Source organism: Lithobates pipiens, unplaced genomic scaffold, assembly GCF_037356315.1.
Source record: "Lithobates pipiens isolate NorthernLeopardFrog02 unplaced genomic scaffold, aLitPip1_a1.2 Scaffold_18, whole genome shotgun sequence".
Lineage (NCBI taxonomy): Eukaryota > Metazoa > Chordata > Amphibia > Anura > Ranidae > Lithobates > Lithobates pipiens.
Genome location: NW_027507758.1, coordinates 263,090,231 through 263,111,753, shown reverse-complemented (window position 1 = coordinate 263,111,753; position 21,523 = coordinate 263,090,231). Strand labels below are relative to the sequence as shown.

The window sequence follows — 21,523 nt, the reverse complement described above, 5'->3', positions numbered from 1 at the left end:
TCTATATAAAACTTGCATGCAGCAATCGCAAAGGCTCTTTGACAGCTTAACTGACTTTTAAACAAAACAAAGTAATAAATTAAACTTTTAGAGATTGCTGTTTGTACTCTGCAGTAGACTTATTAACTTATTTTATCCTTTTTATCTTTATCTGATTGTCTGGGTCAGTACATGACTGGGTCATCTCCAAGTGTAACATTTTTTATTAGTTTGCTGTACATCATGTATACATGTACTGTAGCCAATGTTTATCATCGTGAGTGATAAACTGCAAGACCATTTTAGTATTTTTCTTTAATAAACTTTGAGATATGATATATATATGGAAAGAACAACCAATATACAGAAAGAAGAAGAGGGAGGCCGGCCACACTGAGGAAATGTCATGCTGAGCACTGCAAATTGTGAAAAAATTGTCTGTCCTTGTATGTGTCACATGGTACTGGGACCCTATTCTGTCTTCTTGCCAGTTCAGCTCATGAAGTGATAGCAATTGTTTCCCTTTTTTCTTTAAAGAAAATGCTCAGGCATTATCCATCAAGTATTAAATGGAAAATCTGTTTTTGTGATAAAAAAATGCTTCCTACCACACAATTGTCACCAGAGGCGTGATTAGAAACGTCAGGGCCCCAGCGCAAGAAATCCTGAAGGCACCCCCCCCCCCCCAAAATCATGAGTTTGATACTTTTTTTGAGGGGTGGCAATGGCAGTAGTTGAGGGGAGGTGGCAGCAGTGGTACTTGAGGGGGGGTGGCAGCAGTGATGTTGAGGGGGAGTGGCAGTGGTGGTACTTGAGGGAGGGTGACAACAGTGATGTTGAGGGGGTGGCAGCGGTGATACTTGAGGGGAGTGGCAACAGTGATGTTGAGGGGGTGGCAGCAATGATACTTGAGGGGGAGGGGTAGCAGCGGAGGTACTTGAGGGGGTAGCAAGCAGTGGTTCTTGGGGGGTGGCATCGGTTGTACTTGGGGGGTGGCAGCGGAGGTAGTTGAGGGGGTGGCAAGCGGTGGTACTTGGGGGGTGGCAGTGGTGGTACTTGGGGCATGGCAGCGGTGGTACTTGGGGGTGGCAGTGGTGGTACTTGTGGGATGGCAGCGGTGATGTTGAGGGAGGTGGCAGCAGTGATACTTGAGGGGGAGGGGTAGCAGCAGAGGTTCTTGGCAAATCAGTTTTTGTGATAAAAAAAATGCTTCCTACCACACAATTGTTACCAGAGGCGCAACTAGAAACTTCAGGGCCCCGGTGCAAGAAATCCCGAAGGGCCCCCCCAAAAAAGCATGATTTTGATACTTTTTTTGAGGGAGTGGCAGCGGCAGTAGTTGAGGGAGAGTGGCAGCAGTGGTACTTGAGGGGAGTGGCAGCAGTGATGTTAAGGGGGAGTGGCAGTGGTGGTACTTGAGGGAGGGTGGCAACAACGATGTTGAGGGAGTGGCATCAGTGATACTTGAGGGGAGTGGCAACGGTGATGTTGAGGGTGGTGGCAGCAGTGATACTTGAGGGGGAGGGGTAGCAGCGGAGGTACTTGAGGGGGTGGCAAGCGGTGGTTCTTGGGGGTGGCAGCGGTTGTACTCAGAGGGTGGCAGCGGTGGTACTTGGGGGGTGGCAGTGGTGGTACTTGGGGGATGGCAATGGTGATGTTGAGGGAGTGTCAGCAGTGATATTTGACGGGGAGGGGTAGCAGCGGAGGTACTTGAGGGGGTGGCAAGCGGTGGTATTAGGGGGGGGGTGGTAGCGGTGGTACTTGAGGCATGGCAGCGGTGGTATTTGGGGGTGGCAGTGGTGGTACTTGTGGGATGGCAGCAGTGATGTTGAGGGAGGTGTCAGCAGTGATACTTGAGTGGGAGGGGTAGCAGTGGAGGTACTTGAGGGTGGTGGCAAGCGGTGGTACTTGGGGAATGGCAGCGTTGGTACTTGTGGGATGGCAGCGGTGATGTTGAGGGAGGTGGCAGCAGTGATACTTGAGGGGGACGGGTAGCAGCAGAGGTACTTGAGGGGGATGGCAAGTGGTGGTACTTGGGGGTTGGCAAGTGGTGGTACTTGGGGGTGGCAATCATGGTACTTGGGGGTGGCAGCGGTGGTACTTGGGGGGTGGCAATGGTGATGTTGAGGGGGTGGCAGCAGTAATACTTGAGGGGAGGGGTAGCAGCAGAGGTACTTGAAAGGGATGGCAAGCGGTGGTACTTGGGGGGTGGCAGCGGTGGTACTTGGGGGGTGTGGCTGTGGTGGTACTTGAAGGGGGTGGTGGCAGTGGTGGTGCCATCCTCTCCCACCACCACCTGTGCTTCTTACTGATCCTATCCCCCACCACTGATCTCATCCCTATTCCCCCATCACCTCTGTTGTAGAAGTAATGAGTGGGGATAGGGATGAGATCAGCGGTGGGAGGATAGGATCAGTAAAAGGCACAGGTGATGGAGATTGGGATCGATTACTGAGCTCTGAAAAATGTCACTTGATTGACTTACCGTCAGTCAATCAATTCCCCCGGGAAGTCCATCATCGTGCCTTCTCCCGCCAGGATGTCTTGCCTCATGGGTAGACGCCGGTACAGGTACTCCATGCAGCTGCAGAGGGGAAAGCTCCTCCCCCACCTCCCTACACTTTTTAGTGTCCACCCTGCCTCCCTACATTCACTATGTCTCTAGATAGGCAGGGTGGGGTGGTCCACAGTCTCAGCGCTGCCTCTGCCTTCTGTGTCTCCCCTCAGGGGCCAAAGCCCCCTTCCCCACGGCAGATGAACAGCAGCTAGAGTGGGCAGTGGGGACACACTCACACAGTGACAGGACAGTCAGCCGGTCAGGTGGGCCCCTCATACTGGTGGGCGGATGGGTCCCTCACACGGGCGGCAGGCGGGCCCCTCACACTGGTGAACGGGCGGGTGGCCCCCATGAATTGGCAGAGCTACAGGACCCAGTCGCAAGTACGACTGTTGCGACCCTGATAATTCCACCACTGATTGTTACAGACAACAGTCAGGTGGTCTCATCATATAGCAATAGTATTGACAGGCAGTTAGGGCCGCTGTTACAAATCATGGGGCCCTGTACAGTCTTCCTGATGGGCCCCCCAACCCTGCCTTCACCCTACCCACCCTCCTGGGGTGCAGTGAAGCATCGGCACTGACTTTATCCCCCTACGTCCCGGAAAATGAAAAAAGTTCAACCTCCTGGGCCTCTCTGTTGACTTGATGGGACTCAAGAAAAATGTACTGTAATTTAAGCTCTGGTAAGCAAGTAGGAGCTGGAGTGTGGTCTAGTAAAATCAATTTATTAATTTAGGCAGAAATGAAAAATAAAAGTTGGAATGACTGCCTTATCAGCAGACTGATGTTTAGCTGATGAGGCCTGGACCCAGTACAATAGGACCAGTTGTACTGCCTTATCAGCAGCCCTGCAGACAATTATAAAATATTAGATGTAACAGATATAATAAGCTCCGTGAGTTAAAGTGGATTTCCAATTAAAGCAAGCTATACATGATACAATTTTCTTTCCTTAAACCACGAGTTTAAGGAATGAAAATAGCTTAATTCCCCTATCAACCGTCAGTGTTGATGGAGTAATTCCTCCCATGGAGCTGTTGTATTCTGACAACAGGAGGTTTCCCCAACATCAGAGTACAATGGATGACTGCCATCAGCTATAGCCAACAGCAGTGATCACAAGGAAAAAACCTGACATGCTAGTTGTACTAAAGTTGATCAATGGATCAACTTCAGTACAACCAGCCTGCCCATAGACAGATCTCAATTGGGCCAGTTACTCCTGAGTCGGGCACATTTTGATCCGTATATGGGCAGCCTAACTGAACTGACAGCAGTAGGTGCAGTAATGTCATGTCATTAGATAGTTTGCGCATAGTGACAGATCACATCAACAAAGCATATTCATGGGCCTTGGGCTCAACCTGGAATTAGAAAAGCAAATACTCTACTTACTGTTTGTGTGATAACAATTCACTCACAATACAGTTATATTGTGTTAAGCTGCTCTAGAGAGCAGCTTGCACAAATCAGGATAATCCACCCTTGGCACATGTGTTCATAAGCCCATAGGCAATAACAGGCAAATATGCTCAAAACAAACAAGGCTACAAAACAGACTTTCAGAGATTTAGAAGACATTCTTTAAGCTAGATATACACTATAACATTTTCTGTAGATGTTTTCCTTCAGATTTACCAAAACCATATAATATGAGGTCAAACCTTAAGAGTTTCAATTTGTATGCACTACATGGTTTTGGTAAATCTAAAGGAAATCAGACAACAAAAACTGTAAATGTGTATGGGATCTTATGCCCCATACACACGGTCAGACATTCCGACCACAAAATCCGTCTGATTTTTTCAGACGGATTTTGGCCGAAACTTGTCTTGCATAAACATGGTCGCAGAAAGTTGTCGGAAAATCCAATCGTTCGGGAACGAGGTGACGTACAAAACGTATGATGGGACTATGAAGAGGCCAGTAGCCAATAGCTTCCGTCTCCAAATTTTTCATGAGCATGCGTAGCGCTTTGTCGGAATTCTCTACACACAATCGTAAAAAGTCAGATCGGATTTTGTTGTCTGAAAATTTTAGATCCAGCTCTCAAACTTTTTCCGTCGGAAATTCCGACCGTGTGTATGGGGCATTAGAGTGGACCCAAACTGAAAATTAAAGTTATGCTATGTGATATGAACCGTTTAGAAACTATTATTGTGCCCAGTCAGTACCCTGACTTGATATGCTCTTGAAAAGTAGAATTGCACTTTCCTGTGTCTAGGTAGTTCTTTCCATTGAACTTCATAGCTATATATCTATATTGTAAGATCTAATTCCCCATACACACGATCAAAAATACCGTCAGAAAAAACTTGGATGGTTTTTCCGACGGAATTCCACTCAAGCTTGCCTTGCATACACACGGTCACACAAAAGTTCTCTGAACTTCCGACCATAGAGAATGCAGTGACGAACAACACTACGACGAGCTGAGAAAATGAAGTTCAATGCTTTCAAGCATGCGTCAAATTGTTTCCAAGCATGCGTGATTTTTTGGCATGTCCGAATTGCATACAAATGAATGCCTTTTTGGATAGGAACTTTTTCCGACCGAAAAACAGAGAGCGTACACATGGTTGGAATTTGTGACCAAAAGCTCACATTCGACTTTTGCTGACAGAATTTCTGATCATGTGTATGGGGCATTAGGCACTGCTGCTTCTGACTGAAGAAAGCCTTATGAGATTTGATGATGTCACTACTCCACTGCTCACTGTTATTCTTGCTGGAGAGGAAGCTGTACCTGAGGATCTGCAGTGCAAGAATCTTCTTGCTGCTGTTTTATCCATTCTGTAGATCTGTGTTTTCTGTACCCCTCCTGCTGCTTCTTCCATGATTTATCATATCAAGAAAACAGCAAAGTCCTGCTCCTCAACCATGATAGATGTAATATAAATTAAAGGTTTTGTTCCCAAATATTTATGAACTGTTAAGATTCTCTGGTTCTTCTAGCCAACACTTTCAAGAGACAGGCACTAAGGGGTCTGTTTAAAATAGAGAACAGATATCAAGCCACACTATGTACTGGACACTTCAGTGTTTACGCCACAGTGCACCTGCATTTTGTTTTGTAAATCATAAAATGCAGGCTATGGTACGTAGCTTCCAGTGTATTTTGGAGTATTTTCTGCATAATGTGACTGGGCTCTTCTCCTCCAAACATTTTATTTTTCCCAATCATGACTGAAGCTTCAATTTCTTCTGAGCCTCAAATCAAGGGAAATACTAAAATTCCTAAACACAATAAAGCAGCCTATCTACTATATTACAATTTCTATGGATTATAAACTTTATTTCTTTAGACTAGCTGTTTAATAAGTACATAATTTGTAATTGTCTATATTCATTGTTTGAAAAAACACATTTATACGCATACAGTAAATTATAAAAAAATTTATGAAGCGTTTCCCTTGGAGCTGGTCGTCCTCTCCAAAAGAAACTGCAAAGTTCAATAAAAATCTGTTTTCCTTGTTTGGTTCCTAGACTATAGCCCCTCCATATTTCCCCACGGAGACATAAAGTGATACTAAAAGGTACAATTGTCCATTGACACACAGAACAGGGCTCAGCCCCACCCCGCTCCCTCCTCACTGGCTATGATTGACAGCAGCAGAAGCCAATGACAATGCTGCATCTTAACCAGTGAGGAGGGAGAGAGCCAGGAAAGCAGTTGCTCTCATGTACATCACTGGATCAAGACTCAGGTAAGCTTGGGGGGGGGGGGGGCGGGTGGTGCTGTACACAGAAATGTTTTACTTTCATGCATAGAATGCATGGAGGTGAAAAACCTTCAGCCTTCAGAATCACTTTTATTTTCAGTCAGCTAATTTTATCTTTTAACACTAGATTTCTTTGCAACTGTTCTGTTTTTTCCTTGTGACTATATTTAATTTCCGATCTGCTTGAAATACATTTAAGTTCTCAACCTTTAAACCCTTCAGTGTTAAGTAATGTTATTAAATTTGTGTGTGCCAAATAAACACTCAACATTTGTAAAGGTTTAATGTAATGTACCATTGTAATTGAATGTACCTTTCTTTAGTTTATGTCATGATGACATTAAAGTGTCATTGAACCCTATTAAAATCCATTTAAAAAAAGCACACTGCATTTTTACTCTTTTTCTCTTAAACTCCCGTTTTATGTACAGTATGCAGTAAGGTTGAGTAAATGTTTATGTACAGGAGAATGTACCATGTTTTCTAAAATATATATCATATTTAGAGTTTTTCAGTACAATATTTATTTTATGAGACTTTATTCATTTGAATAAGCCAATGGTTTGCAACATAAATGTAACTTAACACAAACCAACAACTATTGTGACAGTTAATTAAAGTTGTTTCTCTTTCTAAACTTCTGAAGGAAAAAGATTTATAACCTTGTTACAGTTTGTACACAACCTGTTTATTGCATTATAATATTACCTGTATGTTATTCAGCAGAGATCATTTCTAGAAGTTTATGGCTCAAGCTCCTGATTAAGACTATAAAACAGTTTTATTATAAGCAACAAATAATGAGTTAAATGCTGTCATGTGTCCTCAAACTCAATTTATTCTATGCTATACTGACTGAAGTAGACTTCCCAATTTCACTACGACCCAAGTTTTTTGCAATATTGAAATCTAATTATAATGAAAGAGAATAAAATATCCACTGAATTATGTAATGATATTAATATGTCTTAAAGTGCAACTTCAACTTAAATCTTTGTAGTGAAGACGGGTTAGCAACCCTGTCCCTTCTTTGATTGCTGTCTGTGTCTCCATTGGGTAGATTCAACCTCTCTATTTGTCATAATAATAAGCACTGATTCAGGGGCTGGAAATTATGCTTAGCCAAACTTTAAAGGGGTTACATGCTCTACTTTTTTTGAGGAGTAAAAAAAAAAGAAGCTTTTTGTGACAGAGATATGTGCATGAAAGAGTTCACCTAAATGCCTATTGATCATAGTATTTAGTCCCCTGAAACAACCAATAACATTAAGAAAGTTCTGTTTTGCTTATCCATAGCACCTTTAATGATTTGGTTTCTAGTGTGTGAAAGAAATAAACAGTTCTCTAAGGGCCGGTTCACACAGCGAGGCGCGGTGAGGCGTCTCCGACTTGCCTCGCCGCGACCTGCGGGGATCTCAGCGGCGACTTGCAGAGGACTTCTGTATAGAAGTCAATGCAAGTCGCCCCCGAAGTCGCCCAGAAGTAGTACAGGAACCTTTTTTCTGAGTCGGAGCGACTCGAGTCGCTCCTCTCAGAACGGTTCCATAGTACTGAACGGGGGCGACTTGCGGGAGCGAGGCGAGGCGAGCTGTGTCGCCTCGCATCGCATCGCTGTGTGAACCGGCCCTAATACTCAGACATAATCACAACCAGTAGGGCCTTAAAGACTATGTACATAAACACACTGGGGGTTATTTAAGAAAGGCAAATCCACTTTACTTGGAAGTGCAGTCACTCTAAATCTAATGCCCTGTACATACAGTCGGACTCTCCGGCAGGAAAGGTCCGACTGAATAATTTCATCAAAAATTCCGATCATGTGTAGGCTGCATTGGACTTTTTCTTTCAAAAATTCTGAAGGACCTAGAAATAGAACATGTTTTAAATCTTTCAGATGGAATCAATTTCTATCAGGAAAACCATTCGTCTGTATGGTGTTCTGATGGACCAAAAACTACGCACGGGGCAGCTATTGGCTACTGGCTATTGAACTTCCTTTTTCTAGTCCCATCGTACGTGTTGTACATCACCGTGTTCTAAACGATCAGACTTTGGTGGGATCATGTGTAGGCAAGTCCATTTCAGCCGAACTCCGAAAAATTTGTCAGAGTTTATTCTGACGGAAAAAACGGTCGTGTGTACGCAGCATAACGGGTAGATCTGAAATGAGCTGAAGCTCTGCTGATTTTATCATCCAATCATGTGCAAGCTAAAATGCTGTTTTTTATTATCCCACTCAGATCTACAGCGACTTTACTTCCAAGTGCACTTACAGTGCAAAGTGGAGTTACCTTTAGTAAATAACCCCCACTATCATTTAGAGACCCACAAGGACCAAAGGAAGTTGACTTTTTGATACCTAAATCCAAAACAACCTCTCTCAGATAATAGAAGGAGGATAATCACACTTTTCTTGATATAATTAATTCTTGGAAAAAGAAGCTCATCCAAATTAGAACCTTATAGACCCTAATACACTGAAGTAAAACTTCATAAAATGGAAAATGGTTCCACAGATTTATGCTTTAACCAGTTGAGACCATTACACATATTTAAACAATTGTTTAAATATGTGCAATGCTTTACAATAACTTGAAATAAAATTAGAATTGATATATAACCAGTTGAGACCCGTGCTATAGCCGAATAACGGCTACATCGCGGATCTCCTTTGCCGGGACTACGTCTATTGACGTTGTCCCGTGCACGAGCGGCCTGCGCGCTCTGTGATCGGCGAGTCTATGAGACTCGCCTGATCACAGATTCGAGCAAGGGGTCAATCCCGACCCCTTATCACGTGATCAGCTGTCAGCCAATGACAGCTGATCATGTGATATATCGGAGCCGGCAATCGGCTATTATTCCTCCTCGCGCTGAGAGGAAAAAAAGAGCCGATCACCGGCGGCCGTGATCGGGACATCAGTCCCGATCACGGCCAGCCCTGCCAGTGCCCACCTGCCCCCTGCCAGTGCCCACCTGCCCCCTCCTTTGCCACATCAATAAAAAATGTGACCCCCTGTCAGTGCCACCCAGCAGTGCCCATAGTGCCATCCAGCAGTGCCCACAGTGCCACCCAGCAGTGCCCACAATCTGCCTCAACAAAGGTGCTGCACCCCAGTGCCACATATCCGTGCCCAGCAGTGCCGCCTATCAGTGCCCATCAGTGCCCAGCAGTGCCGCCCATCAGTGCCCAGCAGTGCCACCTATCAGAGCCACCTATCAGTGCCACCTATCAGTGCCCATCAGTCCCATCTATCAGTGGTACCTATCAGTGCCCCTTAGTGCCACCCATCCATGCCACCCATCTGTGCCACCCATCCGTGCCATCTTATCTGTGTCCATCTTTGCCCATCAGTGCCGCCTTATCTGTGCCCATCGGTGCCGCCTTATCTGTGCCTATTAGTGCCGCCTTAACTATGCCTATCAGTGCCCACCAGTGCAGCCTATCAGTGCCCACCAATGCAGCCTATCAGTGCCCACCAATGCAGCCTATAAGGGCCCACCAGTGCAGCCTATCAGTGCCGCCTCATCAGCACACTTCAATGAAGGAGAAAAATTACCTGTTTGCAAAATTTTATAACAAACTATTAAACATGATTTTTTTTTTTTATCTTTTTTTGTTTGTTTAGCAAAAAATAAAACTCCCAGCTGTAATTAAATACCACCAAAAGAAAGCTCTATTTGTGGGAAAAAAATGTAAAAATTTCATTTGGGTACAGTGTTGTATGCCCGCGCAATTGTCATTCAAAGTGCATCAGCGCTGAAAGCTGAAAATTGGTCTGGGACTGAGGGGGGTTTAAGTGCCCAGTAAGCAAGTGGTTAAATGCCAAAGATTAGAAGCTTTTCTCCATCATTTAATTTAGGAATGCTCAACAGTGCTCTCAAACTTTGGGTCTGATCTTATGGAATGTATCTATTATTATACTATCTTTTCTGTACCCAGTTCCCAATTCCAAACAGTTTGTATACTGTGAGCCATTAATTACATTCTTTAATACAAGCATAATAAAATATATTTGTATTTACCCTCAGAAATCTGTCTCTTTGATATTTTAGAAGCAAATAGGCATGAATAATTATATTTTCTGAGGAAAGGTAGTATGCAGAATTTGAATAAAGGTTTAAGAATGTGAGATGACACCCTACATACAACATTCACTTCAGAGCATGGTTTTATATGTTCAGAAGGTACATCCTTGATATATGATATAAAACCGATTGCAAAATGTGTCATAGTCAGGTGTGTAATTTAATTTTTTTTCAGGCCTTAAAATCTTAAAAAAATAAATAAATACCGATACATTTTGGAGTGACAGTTACAATAACTATATCTAACACATTCATTTATTTGAATCTTGACTTTTTTGGAGCAATAATGCAGAGCATAAACAGTTCTATGTCATTATGTAGATAAGAAATGATAGACTTCATAATAAATGTTGTATTTGTGCCTTTTATTTTTCAGAGAGTATATGTAGTGAGTTTTGCAAAGCCTGGGTATATAGAAGTACCACCAGTATCACTGGACCCTGGAACAGAGATTACACTGTCATTTAGCACTAAGAATGAATCTGGGATGATTTTAATTGGAAATGGAGGAAATCTTGTTTCTCCAAGAAGGAAACGTAGACAAAGTGGGCAGGTAATATATTGCATTCCATATATTTAAATTGTTTTAAATTCTTTGCAGACAGCTTTGTTATTTACACACATCTGCCCCGCTACATAACCAGAGACTGGTGACACTCATCTTTCCTGACTCATCCATACAGTTGTGTATACTACATTACCACTTTTAGTCTGCTAACGGAGCAATAAATCAGCCTGAACTTCTATGTGATATAAGGAAGAAGGTGATCCAGGAAGAAGTAAGGCTAAACTTCGAAGTATTAGTATGACTTTCCTGGTAGAGCAGTCTGACAGAGTGTTTCAAAAACTACTGATCTACTGGTATTTTCACACAGAACCATCTCTAGGTTTTATGGAGAAAGGTCCAAAAAAGTGAAAATACCCAGTGAGTGGCAGTTGTGTTGACGAAATTGCCCTGTTGATGTCAGAGGTCAGAGGATAATGATAGAAAAGCAACAGTAACTCAAATAACCACTCGATACAACCAAGGTATGCAGAATGCCATCTCTGAATGCACAACACATCGAACCTTTAGGCAGACGGGCTAGAGCAGCAGAAGACCACAACTGTCAGCGAAAAGAAAACTGAGGCTACAATTCGCACAGGCTCACCAATATTGAACAATAGAAGATTGGAAAAACATTGCCTGGTCTGATGAGCCTTGATTTCAGCTGCGACATTCAGATGGTAGGCTCAGAATTTGGTGTAAACAACATGAAAAGCATGGATCCATCCTGCCTTGTATCAATGGTTCAGGCGGGTGGTGGTAGTGTAATGATGTGGGGGATATTTTCTTAGCACACTTTGGGTCTTTTAGTACCAATTGAGCATTGGTTAAATGCCACGGCCTACGTTAGTATTGTTGCTGACCATGTCCATCCCTTTATTTTTTTTTTCTTCAATAGATAGATAGAATATTTTTCTTTAGTACAATAACAAGAATACGAAACATAACTGCAATAAGTATAACAGTATTAACTTTACATATTGACATAAGGGAAACCATGATAAGGTGGTAGACCAGACTTTTGTAAACAACCACAAGTGTTTAATGAAAACATTATGACTCTCATGCAAAGTCAGATGTTGAACTGTTGTTCAGTTATGTTTCCCTTTAAGGACGGAGTACAGTAAGGTTCGTATTGGTGACCTGTAGGGTCAATTCACCTCCAGCACCCCCTTGGGAGCAAACTGTCCTGGAGGGAACATGTCCATCCCTTTATGACTACAGTGTACCCATCTTCTGATGGCTACTTCCAGCGGGATAATGAACCATGTCACAAAGCTCAAATCATCTCACCACTGGTTTCTTGAACATGACATCTGCAGCAACTGTGTGATGCTATCATGTCAATATGGAAAATCTCTCAGGAATAATTCCAACACCTTGTTAAATCAAAGCCACAACAAATTAAGGCAGTTCTGAAGGCAAAAAGGGGGTTTAACCTGGTACTAGTAAGGTGCACCTTACTAGTGGCTGGCAAGTGTGTATATACTGTATGGGGGTTATTTACAAAAGGCAAATCCACTTTGCACTACAAGTGCAAAGTGCACTTGAAATTGCACTGAAAGTGCACTTGGAAGTGCAGTCACTGGATTTGCCTGTAGTAAATAACCCCTTATGTATTGAAAGTGTGTATTTAGCTGTTTGCCTGAAGTTCTATATTGAACTCTGTACAGCATGATTTTCTGTAATATGAAGTCCTTACAGACTAAAAAAAAACTAACAGTATATTAACCCCCCTAGCGGTAATCCCGAGTCTGGCTCGGGTTGGGATTTTACTATCAGGAGCGGTAACCCCGAGCCAGACTCGGGATCGCATCGCTGGATGCAGGGGAGGACACAGGGAGAGTTACTTACCTTGTCCCCTGGATCCAGCGATGTTCTCCGTGCTGTGTGAGCGAGCTGTCCTCCGCTCGATTCACAGTGCCGAGTGCAGCCGAGCTCCGTTCCCTGCGACGTTATGGCGCACGGGAGCGGAGAATGGCGGCAAATTCAAAAAAGTAAAAAGATACAAAACACAAACAGTACTGTAATCTTACAGATTACAGTACTGTATTAAAAAATACACACCCCCTTTGTCCCTAGTGGTCTGTGCAGTGCCCTGCATGCACTTTTATATTATAAATACTGTTTTTTCTGCCTGAAATTTGGACATTGTCCATAGCAACCAAAAAGTGTCCCTTTTTCAGTGTTTTAGGATTTGATTACATTATTGAATAATTTTTATTATTATTTATTATATTATAAACTTTATCATATCCGGGATGTCTGCTAGACTCTGGTTTAAACAGATTTAAGAGAGTTATTCCTAAGAATTACAGGACTACAATATAAGACGCCAAATTTCCATGCAAAATAATTGTACCGCTTTCAGCACCTAAAACCAGACTGAATCATACCGCCAGGGAGGTTAACTTATTACTTATTGTGCTATTGTCCAAGCAGTTATTTGAGATCATACACAAGAGACCTATCCGATCTTGCTTTAAATCTACATCCATTCTTTATGCTTCAGGTATTTTATGCAGTTCTTTTAAGAAAAGGGAGGTTGGAAGTTTCTATCCCTGGACCTAAAGAAATACATCGAATAACCATTAGACCTGAGAAGGGAGAATTTCATGATGGCAAAGAACACTCAATCCGAATTGAAAGGTCAAGAAAGTAAGTGACATTAGCCTTGAACTTTTTTTGGGCAGGATTTATGGCAATGATTTATGCTTGCTTTTCTCATCCATAATTACATCTGTTCATCTTTGGAATATAGTATATTTGGTGGGAAAGGTCAAGGTATCTATATACAGTTATATATGTTAACAAGCAAATGTGTTAGCTCTCTTTGGTTAATTTCTATCATTTTTTCTCAGATTAGATCAATAAAAATTCATGTTTCTAGTACAGGCAGATATTTGGGGTGAAGAGGGGTATGTAGAATAAATTTGATATCAGATATCTAATCTGATATCTAAAAATGAATAGCAAATCATTTGTTCGGATTGGTGGCCATGTTTAGGATGTCTCCTGGGGGTGATCTCTCAATTAATATATTCATCAATTTATTCAGATAGCTGAAAGCAATTTGTTTAGGCAGTTTTTTTTTTACCTATTTTACATGCACTTGATTTTGTTTTAAACAATCACGCTTTCCTTACTGTAGAATGATTGTAATAAACAGCGTTGTTAAGTAGACAAAATTGCAATGATTATACTCCGACTGCCTGGTAAACTTTCTAGAATAACTTCTTTCTTATGCATTCTAAATGAGTACGTGGCTATAATATCTTAAATCTGAGAAAAACACTGTTTCGAATGCCAGTATTCAGTCAGAGTCTAGGATGAAAAGAACAACCCGTTCTTGTTTATCTAAACTACGAAGTTAATAGAACAGAGAACAATGTAATTACTTCTCTTACATGAACAAGGTTGCTTGTAATGCCCTCTAAAGGTACCTGTAAATTTATCACATTTTACATTCAATGTACATCTAGCTTTGCTTCCCGCGGTGTGAATATTCAGCAGCATGTTGATTTGTCATTCAGTGACAATGGAAGCCGTTTACTCCTGGATATAATAATCCAAACAGATGTATCTCCCATGCTGTTTTAAAGCCAACTGAGTGTAATCATGCAACTTAGCAATGCTGTGTAAAACTTTTACTATACCAGAGCTATTTTTATTGCCAGAATGGTACATGCAAAGCAGATGGGATTCACATCAAAAGCATTTCTAAAGCCGAGACCAGATCATTAGATGAACGTTATTGCTCTTTGCTGTGCAACAGGTTGTTTTTCCAATTTGGTTAATATAAAAGCTATTAGCTTTTAAATTTGCCAGCACAAGGGCTGTGGGAGAGTTAAAATGATGTACATTGCAACAAAATATGTGACAGTATATTTCTAGGCAGCCAATCAGTAATTTCAACGCATACTTCTGTGTTTTATCTTCTTTTTAGTGTCTTTACTGTGCAAGTTGATGAAGATAGAAGCCAGACACTGAGGATGCCAGCAGGTCATTCAATAAGCGTGAAAAAGCTCTTTGTAGGTGGGATCCCATCTGATTCTCAGCTTACAATGTTCAAGGGTGTTCCACCATTCGAGGGATGCATATGGAACCTTCTCATCAATGCAGTGTAAGGCAACCCCACGCTTCAATAATTATGTACTTTTGGACCTTAACAATTAATCTAAAACCAATACTAAACTCCAAACCTCACTTTTAAACATGAACCACTAACCCAAAATCTAACATTAATTGAACTTTATATATTAAGCTTAATCGTAAAACTTAAAGTGTTTGTTATCCCAACATTTCAAATTCCTGATATGTGCTTACTGTACCATGTACTTGTATGAAAAAGTATCCTGTTCTCTTTGTACTGCCTCCTTTGTGTGAAATCCCTAGTGTCCCTGCCAGTCCCTCTGCATTCCTATTAAAGACTAAGCACGCTAAGCAGAAGAACATTTACTGTGGTCAGTCCTCTAGCTATGCTGGGAACTCAGCCTCCTCTCCTCCAATGATCTGGCATACACCCCCCCCCCTCCCCCCGCACAGCCATTCACTCTGGGAAGATCAGTGTGCTTCTCCTACCCCAGCTCTTATGCAGCTGAGATCAGAGGGAATGTGATCACTTATAAAAAAGAGAAAAATACATTGATATTGTTTTTTATATCTATACATAAATGTTAGCCTTTTATTTCATTTTTAAACTGAAGGTGATCATTTACAATCACTTTAACTATACCAGTTGTGACAGAGCAAGGCCATGATACTGTGAAAATGGTTGAAAAAAGGATACAGGGTAAACACATATGCATCTCCGGACCCCTGGCTATCAATAATGAGTGGAGAAAATGTTTTTTACAGCTTTCTTCGAATTTTGGTCTTCCAAGATTGGGCTCTGTAGTTTGGAGATTTGAATGTCCTTTGGGAGGGAGGAAATCTTCAACCCCGTGTCCACAGTTTTTTAAAGACCAGCAGGGTGTGTGTCCAGGTGTACATGGTTCTTATAATGAAGGCTTGGGAATAGCCCAAGGCTCCAGCCCCAGCCAGAAGGGAGGAGTGCTCCCATTTGATGACAGGTGTATGATCATGTCTGTAGACGGAGGTAATTTACTCAAGAAACAGAAGAGACCAGTGCAGGAGCAGCTGTGCTGCTGAAGAGGAAGTCAAGTGGTCCAAAATTTTCTGTTACCTGTTTTGCTTTTTGAAACTGCGTGAGAAAACCTGATGTAAGGGACTTTGCTTTGACATCTGTTTTAATAAAAGTGGGCTGGCAAGCCTTAAACCTTAGTTGAGGCTTACATGGGCTTGCTAAAAACACATCTACCACCCTCCAACTAATCTTAAAGTGATATTAAAGTCTTGTTTTTTGTTTAAAAATAGCAAACATGTTATACTTATCTGCTCTGTGCAGTGGTTTTGCACAGAGCAGCTCAGATCCTCCCCTTCTCTGGTCCCTCGCCGGTGTTCCCTGCCACTTCTTCTTACCAAATACCCCCACAGCAAGCAGCTTGCTTGGACATGGAGACATGGAGCCGTAGCTTGGCCCCACCTCTTCTCTTTCTTCATTGGCTCACTCACTTTGATGGACAGCAGCAGGAGCCAAAGGCATCTGCTTTGTCTCAGCCAATTAGGAGAGAGAGTCCTGGACAGCCAAGGCTCTAGTGTAACATCACTGGACAAAGATAAGGCTCAGGTATGGATTAGGGGGTTGAGGGGGGTTGCTGCACACAGAAGGTTTTGTATCTTAATGCATAAAATGCAAGGTGGATTCATATGCAGAAGACAGCAGCTCAGCATGTAGGGTGGGTGTCAGCACCCATCTGAAAGACTCCTGAATGTAAAGGGTATGTTAACCTTAAATTAACTTTTTTATTTGCTTCTCGTTAAGTCCAATAAATATACAATTGAAAGGTTTTTTTATATACTTCTTGATTCTGCCAGATATCGAATGAGCTTGTAACTTATTGTGCACTCTGTCTCTGCTACAAGTAGTGTTGTCAGTTATGCTCATATGAGGGGTGGTGTCTGCTTCAAGAGATAGCAGCTTAGGGTAAAAGCTTTGCCCCTTGATAGATATACACAGAGTAAAGAGGGTCGTACATGGACTGAAATTCAGCCAGGATTTGTTCCATATATGGCCAGGCTGACTTTAGTTAAGTCAATCCATCAATCGACTGGGTATAAGCAGCCTGTCACATTTTGACATTCAATTACTGGCCGCGGCTTTGGCTGCTAGCAGTATTCGTGTTTTGCTGGCTGGGAAGTCTCCCTCTCCATCAACACTGACTGTGTTGATGGGGGAATTGAGAGCCACCTGTGGTGGAAGGAAAGAAGATCAAATCATCTATTGTCATGCTAAGACAGGAAAAAGGTTACTAACAGGATCAACAGATTAAAATAAAGGAAAAAAAAAGAAAAGGAATGTAGTTATGCTATCTAAGATCTGATGAGCTCAAATTGATTACATTTTTGTTCTTTCAAATAAATTTGGCACAAGATGTATCGGTATTACAGGAAGTCCTAGATAAAAAAAGGGGGTTGACCGCTACATGGCAGATGAGGTTCTATATTAAAAACTGTAAAGGTAATCATGGGCACTAAAAATATGTCTGCAACATTTTCTTTTAATTTCTATCTGTCCACCTTCTTGGGACAGTTTTCTATGTGTTCTATCCTGGTAACCATTTTCACCAGCATGGGAAGAGAGCGGAAATCTCCCAAACAGGAACACATACAATAAGGGTTTGGAAGAGGTTTTTAAAAGGAAACTCTTTGAATCATCAGCTTTTTATGACCCTATTAGGCCCCTTTCACACTGAGGCGGTTTTCAGGAGCTACAGCACTAAAAAGAGCGCCTGTGTAGCGGCTGAAAAAAAGGCCCCTTTCACTCCAGTGTGAAGGACGGTGAAAAAAGTCCTGCTGGCTGTATATATGGAGCGGTGAAGGAGCGGTGTATTCACCGCTCCTAAACCACTCCTACCTATTGAAATCAATGGGTAGGGGCAGCGGCGCTTTGCAGGTGGTTTTAACCCTTTTTCGGCCACTAGCGGGGCATACTGCCGCTAAAACGACTTTACCGCCGATGCCCACACTGCCCCAGTGTGAAAGGGGCCTCAAAGAAATTACTTCTCAATTCCTGTTCCAGTGACTGCTAACAGGAAATAGAAGGGTATAACTCTGGTAAACTTTTGATAGATAATAAAATGAGATGAATGTTTAAATATTTATTGTGATGGTTATTCTGACAGGCCAATAGACTTTGCCCAGCCTGTATCTTTCGAGAATGCAGATATTGGAAGATGTCCAACTCTGGTGCCAGACAGTACACTTGAAGAAGATAAAGAGAAAAACGTCACTCAAGCTTTAGTCCTCCCTCAGCCTGAAGCAACCACTGCATCGAAGGTCATTCCAGCAATTCCACCTTCTGTTCCACCTACTGTAAGTGACTAATGAATCCCATTATTATGTATTATTATATTGCACTGTTGAAAGGTGATAATTTATGTTCAAAAGCATTTTCTTTCATTATACAATACAAAATATTAGTATTTGTACACAACATGGATGTGGGTTACACAAACAACTTGAGGTGAGTCATTGAATGATAGATAGATAGATAGATAGATAGATAGATAGATAGATAGATAGATAGATAGATAGATAGATAGATAGATAGATAGATAGATAGATATGCATTCTGAGATCAAGCCTGGAAATGTGTTTATTTTGTCAAATGTTATTTTAAAACTGTTATTTTAATGGATTTATTTAAATTTATTATTTATTTAGATTTATTATTGGATTTATTTTAATGACTGACTGCTGGGTGAAAACTCCCAGCAACTACATTAAACATATGTTAAAGTTTTGCTCACAGTTGAAGTAAAAGATAACTTTTATGGTGCAACAGAAATTTCAAAGGGCTGCCAATGAAAATAACTGACAGCATTCTGTGTATGAAGTTTCTTTTATTTTATTTTGCATGAATTGGTAGTTCAATGGTTGGCATGTGAATGCAGTATTGTCAAGCAAAGATGTCTTAAATGCTTTACAAGTTAATTTCAAATCCCATCGATCTGTGTTCTCTTCAAAACCCATTGAGAATAAATATACACTTTTTTTTATCCTCCACAAAAAAAGCCCACACACACACACGATGCTATCTGGAAGTCAGTGTGTAAATAATTTCTTATATTGCATGTACAACATATTCTGGTCGTCTTAAAATCCAGTGTTAGGGAACCCTTTTTACTGACAACTAATTTAAGAAGACATTCAATCTACTATCAATATAAGAGGTACTCCTCTGAACACAAACTTAAGGGGGTGTTACATGGCCCACAGATGTAAGGGGACACTACTCTGATTACCGGCATAAGGGTCATTTCTCCACTGCCCACCAATGTAAGGGAGCAATATCATGTTTACCAATATGGAAATACAGTAGTATTTTCAATGTCTACATTTTCAGGTATTTTTTACCCTGTTTCCCCAAAAATAAGACCTAGCGTGATTGTTGGTGATGGCTGCAATATAAGCCCTACCCCCAAATAAGCCCTACCCTGTTTCCCTGAAAATGAGCCCTACCCTGAAAATAAGACATGCAAGGTAACTAGGGCTTATTTGGGGGTAGGGCTTATATTGCAACCATCACCGACAGTCACGCTAGGTCTTATTTTCGGGGAAACAGGGTATTCTTTTAAATGTATTTATATTAATTCAAAGACCTGCCCCAGGTTACAAAAATGTCAAGGTATACCATTTTAGTATGCCAGACTTAAAATGGTTGTAAAGGCAGAAGGTTTTTTGATTAATGCATTCTAGGCATTAAGATTAAAAACCTTCTGTGTTCAGCCACTATCCTAAGCCTCCTTAATTACTTACCTGAGGTCCATCTCTATCCAGCGGTGTGCACGAGATACTCGGCCATCTGGGTCTCTCCCTCCTAAATGGCTGAGACACAGCAGCAGCACCACTGGCTCCCACTGCTGTCAATCAAAGCCAGTTAGCCAATCAGGAGAGAGAGGGTGCAGGGCCGAAGCGTGGCTCTGTGTCTGAATGGACACACAGAGCTGTGGCTCGGCGTGGGTGCCCCTATAGCAAGCTGCTTGCTGTGGGGGCACTCGCCAGAAGGGAGGGACCACGAACGCCAATGAGGAACCCAAGAAGAGGAGGATTCAGGCTGCTCTGTGCAAAATCATTTCACAGAGCAGGTAAGTATGGCATGTTTATTATTTTTAAAGAAATAAAATTAGACTTTAATATCACTTTGACTGGGCAAAATAGGGACACTGAGATATTTATTTATCAAACCCACCTTACACCTAAACAATATCTAAAAAGAGAACATGCCCATGGGAATTGGTTTGAGTTGCTCCAAAAAAAGTTGAAATGACATTACATAAAATGATACATATTTTTATTCCATAATAAATTAAGAAAGACAGGGGGAACAATACATATATCTTAAAATTGAAAAGACATATCAGCATTGGTGTATATTTCCACATAGAGGCAACATAGAGTGCTCTCTGCATACCAGGGAGCATGATTTATTCATTAGGTCTGCTCATGGTGCTCAGTTGCAGCTCACCTTGTTTGACTGTCCCTCACTGGTGCAATAGAGAGGCATATTGGACAGTGAGAGGGGGCCTGACAAGTGAGTGCACAGGCTTTTTACAGTACTGGGTATTGGCAGAGGAAAAGAGATGCGCTGCATGCTGGGATTTTGTATAAAAGTCCAGGGCATATGTGCTCAGAGGTCCTGCAGAGCAAGGGAAGGAAGACACCAGCAAGGATCTGATTCTGCCTACTGTGAGCATAGATCTGTGTCTTTTGAGCCTGTCCTGTGAGGACCACCCTTCAGCTAGAAGAGTCGGTGGACGGGGGTCAGTCAAGGGGATGCTAGAGAGTATCCTGAAGATAATGTAGTGCATCAAGTCTGCTGCTAGTGAGAGCAAGAAGACTTAATTCCTCCATACATGTAGCAGTATGGTTCAAGCCGTGTGAATGCTTACACAAATAATCCGGTGAGACCAAGTGAGAGTTGTCCTTATCCACTGTAAATAGTTCAAGTTGGAGTATCCCACTAATCCTTTCTCCCATCCAAGTTCCAAATAAAATCCAAAAACACAAATACTCTGGGCTGGTCATTGAGTAACGAGCAAGTGGGAGTAAGGGGGGATATGTGTAAAACCCTAGCATCCAAAGTGGAAACCCTTAGCAACCAGCTAACTAGAGAGAGGCCTATGAAGTCAACACTCAGCAAGCCTGCGGGGACAGTGCTACATGCAGAAGAAAAAAATACATAAATGCTAGACTATATCTCGACATGTTTCATGAAGCAATGTTCACTTCTTTAGGAAACAATGAAATCCAAATCCAAGCATATCTGTGGAGAGACCATATTATAAGGGTAAAAAAAGGAAGAAAAACGCATAAGCATTCCCATTTAGCAAATGCAATGTGGGTATTAAAGTGGTTTTAAACCCTTAAAAACTACAAGTAAGCCTAGATTAAGGCTTACCTGTAGGTCCAAGAAATATCTCCTAAACCTACACAGTTTAGGAGATATTTACAAAAAGACAGGCACCACTGTCTATGGCGCATGCGCCGTAGACAGCGGCAC

At 41.9% G+C, this 21,523-nt stretch overlaps 1 protein-coding gene across 6 annotated transcripts in view; it reads left to right on the top strand.

Annotated features, from left to right (window-relative positions):
• The window catches only part of LAMA2 (laminin subunit alpha 2), a 1,237,914-nt gene that overhangs the window by 1,178,897 nt on the left and 37,494 nt on the right, over window positions 1–21,523 (top strand). For all 6 annotated transcript variants that reach the window (XM_077486899.1, XM_077486900.1, XM_077486895.1 and 3 more), the window contains 4 exons: window positions 10,729–10,905; window positions 13,412–13,557; window positions 14,846–15,022; window positions 18,144–18,333. In XM_077486899.1, coding sequence (XP_077343025.1) covers window positions 10,729–10,905; window positions 13,412–13,557; window positions 14,846–15,022; window positions 18,144–18,333 — 690 coding nt within the window. The remainder of the gene's footprint in view (window positions 1–10,728; window positions 10,906–13,411; window positions 13,558–14,845; window positions 15,023–18,143; window positions 18,334–21,523) is intronic.